General features: G+C 37.6%; 1 protein-coding gene across 2 annotated transcripts in view; it reads right to left on the bottom strand.

Annotated features, from left to right (window-relative positions):
• LOC128367027 (mannosyl-oligosaccharide 1,2-alpha-mannosidase IA) overlaps window positions 1-13,250 on the bottom strand; it is a 195,927-nt gene that overhangs the window by 97,131 nt on the left and 85,546 nt on the right. For both annotated transcript variants that reach the window (XM_053327814.1, XM_053327815.1), the window contains exon 2: window positions 10,654-10,750. In XM_053327814.1, coding sequence (XP_053183789.1) covers window positions 10,654-10,750 — 97 coding nt within the window. The remainder of the gene's footprint in view (window positions 1-10,653; window positions 10,751-13,250) is intronic.

Raw genomic sequence — 13,250 nt, 5'->3', positions numbered from 1 at the left:
AATACTGTAATGTGTACAACACAGCAAATTATAAAGAGCACAGTGCACATGCGCTATTCAGTAATTATGTAAGGGTTTTTATGTAAGAAAAATGAACACCTGTATCTTGTTATCAGATTCTATCAACCACAAATATTGAGCATTAATCAGGCTCTAAAATGCCCCATCTAACATATTGATGGCAATACAGTATGTGCAAATAATTTCCCACCTCCCCAAATACTTCTACATATTTCCCAGGATGATAAACAATGTTTTACATCAGACAATTATGACGTTTCCAGCCAGCAGTTTATGGCCTTATTGGTCACAGACCGAAAAGGCAATATTGAAAGGAGGGTTTGGGAGGTGCTCTCCAGAGGGGAAGAGGCCAGATCCTGATTTGTCACCTAGTGCTGGTCGCTATGGCGACAGATGATTTCTCCGGCACCATGATGGAGCCCATGGGATATAGAAATGAATGGGGTAGAAATTGAAAGTGGGTGTATGGTGACAACCCTTCACTCCTGCTTGTGACTCTAATGTGACAGGCAGTGATAGGCACCATTTGCGTAGCCATTTGTTCAACCCTAATGACAGGGGATGTTGCCACTCCCTCCCCTGTTTTCTCTAACCTTCACAGTGCCCCCCTTCAAGACCAGGCACCAAGGCGCACTGGGAGGTAATTGCAAAGAAGGGGAAAAAAACCTGTCTACTCTGTCTAATATGAGGGCGGAGAAGGGAGCAGGCAGTTGTTAGTGAAAGTGGTTGCCAGTTGAATGGTTTTAATAAGAATGTTCCTTAGATAACAAAAAAAGAAGAATTTGCACAAGAAAAAAAGGTGCTCAAGATTGTGATGCAGTCCTAAAAGCAATATGCATGTGTCTGTATGCATATCTAAGTCGCTGACGAGTTCCCTCCTAGCAGCACTGTGTTTGCAAACGTGCTGGCTCAGCAGATATCTTCATTAGCTCTGTCACTGCTTTGTTTGCTCTGCAAGATTATAATGATAATGATGTATGACAGCGGAAATTGGTAAAAAACAAAAAAAACAAAAACAATCCCTCATCATTTTAAGGGGAGTCACGGACTCTGAGGACCCCCACTGCTCTATAAAACATTTATTTCACCTTTCAATTTCTCCTTCAACCAGAGATGACTAAATAATATATATCCGGGGCTTCATCATTTGGGCCATCGATTCAAGCTAAATCAAGTTTTCAAACCATCTCCTCCCTCTTCCTCTGGGCTCCATCATGTAAGAGCAACTTGCAGACCTTTACATCATCTGAAGTACCCTTGGGATTTTCTAATAAACACTACTTTGAAATGGTCCCTAAGCACGCCATGAGAGAAAAGGTGAAAGGTTCAGTCTGTGTCAATGGAAGTTGCTTATTTTGCATTCCAGGACAACTCTCAGCAAAAACTGGTGACCTTATGCTCTTTAATTGCACCTCATGGGATGAGGAGAGGAAACGAAAAAATGAGGGCAAAGCAGGGAGGATGGAACAAAAATGAAAAATGAAAGGATTATATAATCAGAAGATAAAGGCATAAAAACGATAGAAAACCATCTTTCCATGTGTAGAAAGAGTCTTCACTCTTTAATTTGTTGTAGAGGGGCAGAGAGCAATTGCGAATAGCATTTTGGACGATCCCCTTAAGAGCCATAGGACATCTATTGATGAAAAATCACTGAAGTGAGGGAGGGGCAGCTGTGAAACCTCATGTAATGTTCTCTGTTTTTCAGCATAATCACACGGCCTGTCCCCGGCATCTGTTGGACTGTGGTTTTGGCTTTGGCATTTAATGTGTTGTGCGCTTCAGTTAGTGACCCATATATGCAGGCACTGGGGTAATGACGTCGTTCACAGAGGGATGAACATCTCTTTAATCCCCCATTTAGTCTCTAGTACTGGTTGGCTTCTCAATTTGGAGCGAGTAGAGAAAGTGATATAGTACAGTACATGAGCGCTCTAATAAGAAAGGGGAATTAGTTAGTCATGGCAGAGGAAGGAAGAAAAGGCAATCTGAGAACGGCCAATGGGTGTAAGATGCCTGAGAGTTCATACTCTATCTAAAATAATTAGAAATACCCTCTCGAGGTTGTAAGCCTCTGCCTACCAATCGTGTTGAAGACTTTGGGGGAAATTTATAAAGGTATTTTCCTTGTATTTGTTCATATAAATGGCCAATAAAGCTGATTCGGTTAAAAAACTAAGTAGCTCTGACAGTAAACAATGTTTCAGATGTGAATGTTGCTGCAAAGAAGCTACGAATTGTAAAACGTGGAAGCCTCATGCACATCTTCAACCCAGCAGCACAGAAGATCTAAACTATCACCACAGTTTTAAGGTCAGAACCCAAGATTAATGTCACCCATTTAGTATCTGATCAAATGTGAAATATGGTGACAGTCTCTCATTTTGCTCCTGAAGTTGAATTATGGCCAGAAAAGTGTTTTTGTAGAATATTTTGATATCACAGTGAAGGTGAACTTTGATCTTCTGGACTTAAAATATCATCACTTCTATTAGTCATTTGTGTAAAACTTTGTCCTAATTGGTGTATGATTTATGGCAAAAGATGAACAATGACCTTGACCTTTGACCACTAAAATCTTTGAGTCCAAGTCGACATGTGTGCCAAATTTAAAGAAATTCCTTCAAGGCGATCTGCAACTGCTTTCTAAGACATTTGCCACAACAACTTTAAAAAAGGTGATAGAGGACAACCAAAGCTGCATTCAGGAAACCACTATTGTGTTATAATGTATGTGAGAACTGGTTGGTTTGGGACTGAGAAAATGAGATATGTCAGCTTTGTTGCAGAATCTGAAATCTCTCTCTAAAATGTGCTAAAACCACAAAACCAACATGGTACCAATGGAGATTATATTGACTAAAATAACCTAAGGAAGGGACCTTGGCCAGCATGTCTCCTTATTTTTCTTGAATGCCCTGAAACAATAAAGAAGGGGTTTTATTTTGAGGTCTGAGACTGTTTGTGAGGAGTTGTTGGAGTTCTTGTGAAAGCCTTTACTTTACAAGAGGTTAAAACAGGAGACCAATGAATCTCCCCTCCAAAACTTTGTTGTTGTCTAAAAGAGAGAAAACAAAGTACAGCTAAGGTTTCAAGGACACAATAAAGGTAAACAGAGCTGACTTGAGGGACTCATTCTCAAGCTTTTTCCAGTTGAGTAACGAAGGCAAAAGAAGAAAGCATGTTGGAAACTGTCCAAAAGCCACAGACCATCCTCCTTCACAGCAGAGTTCTCCTCAGCTACCTTTCTTTCCAAATCAGAGAAAACAGCCTTACTGACAGAACTCCACAGATAAAAGATTAATAATACAAATAATCTGTCCAACCTGATTAGCTTTTAGTTACATTGTGGTAAATGCTATGCTTTACTGCAGAATAAACACGCTAACATGTCTCACAAACCTCTTACAGTGATCTTCCCGAGTGGCTAAAACCTGGTTTAGTTCAGGGGAAACTAAGAATTCAATTAAATTTAAAGTAGGATAGCTTTAGTGTAGTAATAATCCAGAATGAAGACATCAAAACGCCTAAAAAAAATAAAAAAAAAAGGGAGGTGGAAGTTTGCTTTGCTTTGCTTATCTTGTTTGTTAGACCTCGGGTAGTGATTTAAGAATCAGGATCTTTCAGATCAGCATCTTCCGCTGGCCAATCATGAGCGTGTAGTACCTCTACGCACCGTATACATTAATATGTCTACAGGATAATGCCCTCTTTGTGTGTAACATCATCATAATTTAAATTCAAGGCTTAGGGCTCCATACGCTCTTGCTCTGAGATAAGCTGGAAATACAGAACCATCACTACTGATACTTAATGTTCTCCACAGTAAAACTAGGGCACCAGAGCTCTGGGAGCCCAACATTCAAAATACATCACTGCATTGAGGGCTTTGGCTTGCAAGTCTTGCACAGTTAACAAGTGTTTCAAAATGACTTTGCATCACTTGCCCACACTCTTTTAACACTCTTCATACCTCCACATGGGAGTTAGATGGTCCCATATAGCCCTAAGTCTTAAAAAGCTCTTAATATCTTCACTTCTTCTTTAGCTCCAAGCAAACTGCCTTCCCCTGTGAAGGGTGCTTACGCCATTCCTCGCCCTGTTACACGTCCCTGCCCATCATCATCTGTCTTCCTATGAAATAATGCATGATGGCAAAAGCCCATATTTCTCACCAAGATTATGCTGACTAAAAGGTTTTCAGGAGAGAGAGAAAAAATGGAAATCTAAGAAGATAAAAATGGATTGCAATAAACAAAACATTTGATATACTGTAGATACAGTAAAGCTAATTAGGTCGTTACAATTTAAGGCTGTAATGAGCAGACAGAAGTGAGGAAAACCACCATCTTCCTGCTAAAGTGCATTCATGCATCTTTCTGGGAATCCAGAATACTCCTTTCATTTGTCTATATTCTTACTTTTACTCTTACCTATCTGTGTAAGCAAAGAGAGGATATGTAATCCTGGCATCTCAAACTGGATTTTGACCCTTTAGAGTAATTTAACAAACCCATTTCAGTTTTCAATACTAATAATCACCTCCTGCAAAGAGATTTATTATTGCTGAAAATCAACAGCAGCATGCAACACACCCTGCAAATCATCCAGCTGACCTTCCTCTGTGATTTATGTCAGTCAATGTGAAAACTGCTGAGAATCCAAGCACCGAATATTGAAGATAATCCTTTAAGTTATTTACACATGCAAATATAAAGCACACATTTAATTATGCAGAGACTAAATAAAAAGTATGAGGGTCACAGCTCTTTAGCATTGCTGTCTGAGCTCAAAGCTCAAGTATACTGTAGGTAGATCGATTGAATTTTTATATGGTAAACAAAACCCTCAACAAAACATGAACTCATCACCTTCGTAAAAACAAACATTTGCGCCTTGCATAAAAAACAATCAGCCCTCTCAATCATTTGAATGTGGTCAGCCAAGCAACGCAGCAGAGGTGTCAAAGAGAAGGGCTCTAGAAAAAATATGCAGGGTTGTCAAGGAAGAAAAAGTTTAGACTGGCTCAACTTTTGATGGGCCGCAAACATCTCTAACCAAAACCCAACCACGACTGTCATTATGAAACATAACGTGTGTGTAATGGGAATTCTTATTATTCATCTTCTCTGATCAAATGAGTAACTATGTGATATGGTTATGTGTATGTGTGTGTCATAATCTGCTGACCATGGCACCACTTATGTTACATGAAATGCTGATTGAGTGAACATCATGTATGTTATAATCTACTGACTAACCATTGTCCTGATTGTACACACACTATGACGTGACTATTGTGCTTACATTGTTCTGATGGTAGAACGAGGTCATCCATTTACAAGATAATGTATTGTATATAATCTGACTATTTCCTCTGCTCTGGGCTCGCTGTGACATCTCACGCTTGAGACAGCAAGGAGTCCGTCTGCAGACGACTGAATAAACTAGAGAAAGACAACGAATGACTTTGTGCTTCTTGATAATACATATTGCCAGAACATGTGCCAGTGTGGTAACTTTCAAGAATAGTACAACAATCCTGTGTGATATTCTTATAAAGCATGAACTGTCCTGGTGTCTGATTAACCTTTACATTTGTGGTTCTGTTACTCAAATCGACTTCGACAATGTTCGCTAACAATGTTCAACCTGCTATCACATAACGCAAGTTTTTATGCTCAGATACTGACACTATACTTTATAGATGGGAATGACTTCTGTTCTTCTTTGGTGCTAAGTGAATGTTTTATGTCCCATTTTACCGAAACTAACGAGGATTTTTGAAACTGGAAAAGAAGCAAAATGGTACAAATCAGTCATCTCAACGAACGAGGAAGTGACATCGATCTCACCACATTACCATCCTTCATTTCATAATGTTCTGGGACATTTAATATTTGGCATGATTAACTTGTCAGATGTTAATGAAATCAAAAGGGTAACATGAAACACTGAATAACTTTGGATTTAGCACATAAAAATGATATCTAACCCATCAGTAACACATCATTCATCTCAGGTTTACTTTTTAAACACAATATTTTTTCAAAACGTGTAAATACTTTAAAAAAAAAAGAACGTTTTTTTCTTGAGGAAAGGACATGAATACACATAACTTTTTAATGAATTTCAATGTTCTCACTGAAGTCCCAACACAGTCTTGCAAGGAGGCAGAAAAACTGAAAGTACTGCAGATTTTTGCTTTTTAATTGCCCTGAGCAAAATAAACTTTTTAATAAAGCTTTAAAGACAAACTGCATTTTAAAAAGACAATAGGAAAAAAAAAGAAAAAAAAGAAGTGTATCACAAACAGAATAAAGTTGAGAAAAATAATAAAAAGATTAATTTTCAGTATTGAAAACAAAGAAAAGAAGAGAGGGATTACAGCAAAACACAAAAAAAGAGGAATGGGGGTAAACAAAGGGAGATTACAGTAAGACATGTAGAAATGGGGGTTGCTATGGTTTGGTATGTGCTCGTGTACAGCAGCAGGGATGTTCTGGTGACTCTCAGCTTATTGACGAGCTACTGACGAGAATGCTAACTGTAGATCCAATCTTGCCGCATCTCTGTTTACTCTGGAGATTAAATTAAAGAACACAGCATCCAATTTCATGCTACCTGGCTTCCCGCACCACCTTTCACAATGTGACATTTACTTGCTAGCCTCTCTCTCTCTCTCTCTCTCTCTCTCTCTCTCTCTCTGGTTTTTATATGGGATTAACCGTTTTGAGTAAAGGAAGTCGCTTCCCTTCATTTGCAATATTTCTCAGCAGTGTTGACTGAGATAGTTAATTCTGTTATTATTACTATATTGGTTGAATCTGCATTATAAAGGTAGACCGCTAAGTGAATAAATTGCACTGCACGGATAAAGATGGCAATTAGCTGCTAGAAGTAGAGGACTGAACCATGCATTATACGAAACCTTTGACCCAAATAGCAGAATTATTTAAAAAGTGTCTTCAGATGGTAAAAAAGAAGCTTTTGATTAAAAATCATATGTACATGCTCACAGGGGCCAAGTAACATTCAAAGCCAGAAATTAAACCTTTTTACTGAGATTCTGTGAGAAATTAGTCCATCAGGTTATATTTTTAATATTTATTGAGTCAAATTATATCGTATGATGAGAAAGAACTGATTGGTCCGCATGGTTGAATCACTTTGGCTCTAATATACATCCCTTTATGTAAAATGGTGTGTGCGTGTGCCACTGATTTGATCTTATAACACAAGCTCACTATACACTACCTACTGAGCCAACAGTGGGAGACAGTTCCAGTAAATGAGAAAACTGGTGGAGTACGTCAAATATCTTGCAAATATTTTTTTCATGAGCCTTCAGTCTCAAATGTAAATACACATCAGGGCTACAGTTAATATGGAGAGACCACACGGAGCTGGCAAGAAAGTTTCAGATGCCTGCGGAGACATCATTAAGCAAGTTGAGGAACACACATCTAACAAAGCCATCACTACTGCAAACCTTCAGCATGGAAACAGTCTCCAATTTTAGAGACAAACCTTCCTATTGAAACATAACAGCAAACAAAGTTAAGCAAACAGTATACTGGAGCAAGAAAGTCTATTCATTCAATCCAGATTCTGTTTTAAATCCACATCTGAGTATCGATTCAGAGTTATAATCAAATCAAATCAAGTTTCCCAAAGATTTACACTCCTACCCATCATGCACAACATCCATCTAGTGTTGCACTGGTGAATTCAGCAGCTCTCTGTTCTGCCCACATCAGTTAATACAACATTAGGACAAACATAATCACAGTAATTGACTATCATTATCTCTATCATTCCTTATGTTTCAGCACTGACAATAATCCATTAGCTTTCAGCTGTCCTCTGCTTTTATTCGTCTTAATGACACTTTATGTCACAAGTGTTTTAAATAGAAAAGAAGAAGCCTTGATAACTTATCTTCAGACGCTACCTGTGGTTAAAACTAAAAGCTCAACAGAGCTCTTTCCCTCTATTGTGCTATATCAAAAGGCCATTCAACAAATAAGCTCAATTAAACTCAAAGTCAATTTAATCAACTAAATGTATTACATTGAATAACAGTGAGAGGGTGAAATCATTTTGAAAGTTGAACTGAGCACAGACTATAGTGTAATTTGGACCTGCAGTCATTTAATTTGTTCTCAAATTGTTTTTTTTTTTACTTCTCGCCTTTTACTGACTGATATAGGCCGTATATATATGTTAGTGAAAACCCTGGATAATTAAATACCAATGGAAATGTACCCATGATCAGGGATGGGCAGTATTTCAAATACGTATTTCAAATATAAAATACTATTTTGTAATTTGTATTTTATTGGGATTATGAAAATGCCTTAGTATTTTGTATCACAATACTTCAGTGCTGTGTATTTTTGTATATACATTTTTTGGCTGCTGTATGTGTTTGTAGCTTATGTTGACACATTTTTAAGGTGGGTATTTGGTATTTTATTTGGAAATACATTTTGATGTATGTGTGCCCATCCCTGCCCATGATGATGAAAGTTACAATGAAGATAATTTGTTGATTCATTTGACAACATGGATGAAGTGAAATGTGGCAAAGATATACAAACTATTGTTACTGTTTAAAACAATGATACTGATGGCCAATCAGTAGCATTGTAGTCAGTTCATCAGTTAAAATGTGTATCTTGTTTATTTCTTTGCTTTCTGCCATAGTTCCTGAATGCTTCAAAGCCACTTTTACCATTCAACTCAATTTAAACCACGTCTTGGTTCAAAGCCTCACACACTGTTATATGCATGTTTTGTATCAATGTGAGCATTAACGATGGGAGAACACGTATGAATCCCTTCCTAAACTTGCAAAATGTAATTTGTGTTCTTGCTTGGTGAGTGTGGAACTATCTTAAGACGGATGTTCTGATTTTCAAAAACCTGCACCAAACTTCAGGCAAAAAGCTTTTCATGATGCTTTTGGTAGATTTCATCAGAAAATAACCCTGAATTGGCTGCTTTAAAGATGTTACACCTATCATATGATTTAAGGATAATGATTCAAAGGGGCTCCTCTCTTACTCTGAACTCAGGACCCTCGGAGGAATAACAGCAGCAAAGAGAACACAAACTATATTTTCACGAGAGGTTGCATCATCGCCTTAATAATCCTGAATCCCTACAGATGTGATGGAGGAAGACCTCAGGTATGGAAGCCGTTACCCGACCAAGTCTTATTAAGAGCTGATCCACCTTTTATTAAGAGCTTTATTGTGGGATTTCCCTCTGGCTCAGCAGTGTGAACTGACTGATATGTTCCACTGCAGAGGACCTGAGGACCCCTCTGGATCTGCCTCCAATTAGAGACTGCTGGAAACTGTGACACCCCTGGCAGGTTGTGAGGTTTCCCATGCTGATTGAAAAGTAAGGTGACAAAAGCTCACTGAGCCGCAAACAGGTGCCATGTGTTATCTTTTGTCTGACAGCTCGAAATAGATGAATAGAATTTTTGAGGAGTGGGTTTTATGTTGTATTATTGGTTTGGAATAGGAGAGTTTGTTTTAACTTAATTTTGTTTTGTGAGTTTTTGCTTCTTGTTAACTGCCAGCTGTTGTTAATCAGTCACAGAAGAAAACAACAGTGTCACAAAAATGTAATTTGTTCATAAAAATATTCTTTTTTTTTTTTGTTTGTTTCTGGTAGAGGAACCTTTCTACAATATTTAAACTATGCACTAATACAAACTTTATATTCACATATCGAATTAATACCCTCACTGCTATAAATGGAGTGGACACCATGAAATTAAATCAACACTTCTCTAAAACAGTTTAAACTCATTAAACACTATAACCTAGGTAGGATTTATTATTAGACTACAGTTAGTTTTAGCTATGCATACCTAGTAAACTGGCAATAGGTGCATACAGTATATAAACACTGATTATATAATTAAATAAGACTAATAAGAAACATAAATAAAGTATACATAAATACTAATGTTATTTAATAATAATAATTTTAAATATACATATATATGTGGCTTTTGTGCTTTAAAAAAATTACCATTATTTTAGTTTTTAGTTTTTGCATTCTTTGTTTCTTTAACGTTAATTTGTTCTTCAGCCTCATTTTAGTTTCTGCTCATGTCTGAAATCTTCTCAAACAGCAACTGAAAGGTTGTAGTTGGCATCAATAAACAGAAACTATCAATCCCATCCCTTATTTCAATAAATGACTGAATTTTTTTATTCAATAATTTTCATTTTCACTCTCAGATTTAAGTCTTCTTAATCTCTGATCATCCAACTGAAATAACACACATTGTGAAATAATTGTCATCTTTTCTCACTTTGGCTGAATATCTACGCTACAACACTTCATATGTATGTTGACACGTCTTAAAAAGTGTTTTGTATAATTGGTTGTAAAATTTAGTTGTATGGCAAAGGATGATAAATGACGAAATAAAAACCCAATTAAAAAAAAACAACTATTCTTAACTAGTTTTTATCTGTGTTAAAACCATTTTTGTGCGTGAAACATTTCCAGACAAAGGGTCCAGCAGGTCTTGTGGAGAAAAAAAGATAAAGCTCGATAACGTGTCTGGTTTATTGAGCCTTGAGCAAAAACTCTGACACTCACCAAACATGTTGCCTATGTGCCCGTTTTTCGTCAAAGGCCGCAGCTCATTCTTGCCCCAGGCGTAGCTCTTGTAGTTGTCCCAGGCAAACTTCATCATCTGCAAAACAAACAGAGGTCAGTCAACTGATAACAAAAGCAAGCAAGCTCCAAACCTAGATGTAATTAAATTGCTATAGCTCAAGGCGATGGGAATCATAGGTTATTGATCAAGACAGGCATGCAATTATCACACATAAACCACAACACTAAACAATAAGATTGACATTTTTTCCCTGCAGCTATACCTCCTAAATTAAAGATTTGTGTGATGTCTGTAGATGTTTAATAGATAAGCAGACATATAAGAGGAGAAAGCATTTTTTGAAATCGATGTTCTTCTCATCTGTCACTCAAAAAAAAAAAAAAAAACGCACCCGGATATGATTTGACTAAAATGAAGAGAAAGGGAAGGGAAGTTGAGGATTTAGAAGAGGAAAGAAAGAGTAATACTTTCACATGAAAAACCGCCCAAAAGTTGAGTGATGCATCTTTGCCTGCAGCGACATGCAGTTACGATTAGCTTAGCAGCATGTTAAGGGGTGTTAGTTTCTATTAATCAAATAATTCTATGAATATCCCAAACAGAAAGCAGAAAAATACGGTTTCGGGCATCGCTCCGGCTCCATTTCCACATTTTGGTGGTTGTAAACATCATTAAATGAATCCATTTTTCCTGCAGCAGCAAAAGCTTTGAGTCAGTCAGTCACAAGAACTTTTAATGACTCTCTTTCAAAGAAGCGTAGCTATTGGCTGCTCAGTAAACTGTTGAACGTCTGAACATTATAGAAGGTAGAAGATTATATGCTAATTCATGAATCAATTTATGTACTGGAATGATTATACAAAGCTTCTCCATTTACTGTAACTCTCTCTCAGTGGAGTCTCGTAGATCATCACACATCTATATCAGTTGAGATAAAGTAGATTGTTAACCACGGTGGTCTTTTGTCCCTTTGGAGTGTTATTCCACCCCTGTAATCATCTTATTGGTATGCTAATAACTTGAACGATGACATACATACAATGCATTTGCTTCTTTATTTGCATCAACTTATCTCATTGTGGGGATCTGCAGTTTCTCCTTTAATAGTTAACTTAATATATTTGGGTTTTGGACTATTTGATGGATAAAACAGGCAACTTTATTACATCAGTGTGGTGCATTATTCACCATTTTCTGACATTTTATAAAGTAAATTATTAAAAGTGACGATAACATTAGTTGCAGACCTAAATGGATGTGCCATACAACTGTTGAAGATTTGCAGGTTATAAACACATAAGACTATCAGATGATCTGACATTTCAGCCTCTAACACAGAGGTGTCAAACTCATTTTCATTCAAGGGCCACATACAGACTGATTTGATCTCATGTGGGCCAGATCATAAAAAAGATGGAGGGAAAGAAGGAAAAAAGGAAGGAAATAAGAAGGGAAGGAAGGAAAGACAGGCAAAAGGAAGGAGGGAAGAAAGGTAGGAAAGACAGACAGTGAAGGACGGACAGACAGATGGAAGGAAGGAAGGAAGGAAGGGAGGACAGAAGGAAGAAATGAAGGAAGGACAGAAGGGAGGAAGGAAAGAATGAAGGTAGGAAGGACAGATGGAAGGAAGGAATGAAGAAAGGAGAAGAGGAAGGTAGGGAGGAAGGAAAAAAGGAAGGAAGGAAGGAAGGAAGGAAGGAGGGAGGAAGGAAAGAAAGGAGCGAGGGAAGAAAGAAGGAAGGAAGGAAGAGAGGAAAAAAGGAAGGTAGAGAAGAAAAAAGGAAGAAAGGAAGAAGGTAGGGAAGAAAGAAGGAAGGACAGATGGAAGGCACGAAGAGAGGAAAAAAGGAAGGGAGGAAGGACAGATGGAAGGAAGGAAAAGAACACAGGAAGGAAAGTGGGCCAGATTGCTCCACTCAGCGGGCCGGTTCTGGCCCACGGGCCGCATGTTTGACACCCCTAACAGAATAAAAATGAAACTGTACATTTTCATTGTTACTCAAATATAGTGTGTATACTGTCAGGTATGCTGCCACTTGTACTGATATATGGACATATCATCAAGCCATATTTAGTGTTGAAATGAACTGAAAACTTTCAACTGCAAGTATTTTTCACTCGAGTGCTTTCGACAATGAATGTTCATCAAATACAGCAAACGTGAAGAGAAGAAAGTGTGTTACCCCTCCACGCAATCTGTTTTAAGATGACAGATAGACATGGGTTTGATTTGTTTTTTGTCAGTAACACGATGTCATCTCTGTTATCAATACTACATGAGACTCCTCACTCTCCAGAAGTGGACTCAGTGAGACACACACAACATGAATCTGATAACTACAAAGCCTCCAAGCTCAAAATCCTCTCACCCTAAAAAGCTCATAAAGAAAAAGCACCTCAAAGGACACAGAGCTCCAGTTATTCCTCTCACTAAAACATTCACTGTTTTCATAAAAGACAAATGTTAAATGTCAGGAAAACACCACATAGGGTCAGCAAGCTCCAGATTTGATTACAGGTGAATCATGAATCATTACATATTTCTGAAGCTACTGTTCTAGTTTAATTTGTGATT

This window comes from Scomber japonicus, chromosome 10 (assembly GCF_027409825.1).
Source record: "Scomber japonicus isolate fScoJap1 chromosome 10, fScoJap1.pri, whole genome shotgun sequence".
NCBI lineage: Eukaryota > Metazoa > Chordata > Actinopteri > Scombriformes > Scombridae > Scomber > Scomber japonicus.
Note: the sequence above shows the minus strand (reverse complement) of the source record. Positions and strands in the feature narration are given on the sequence as shown.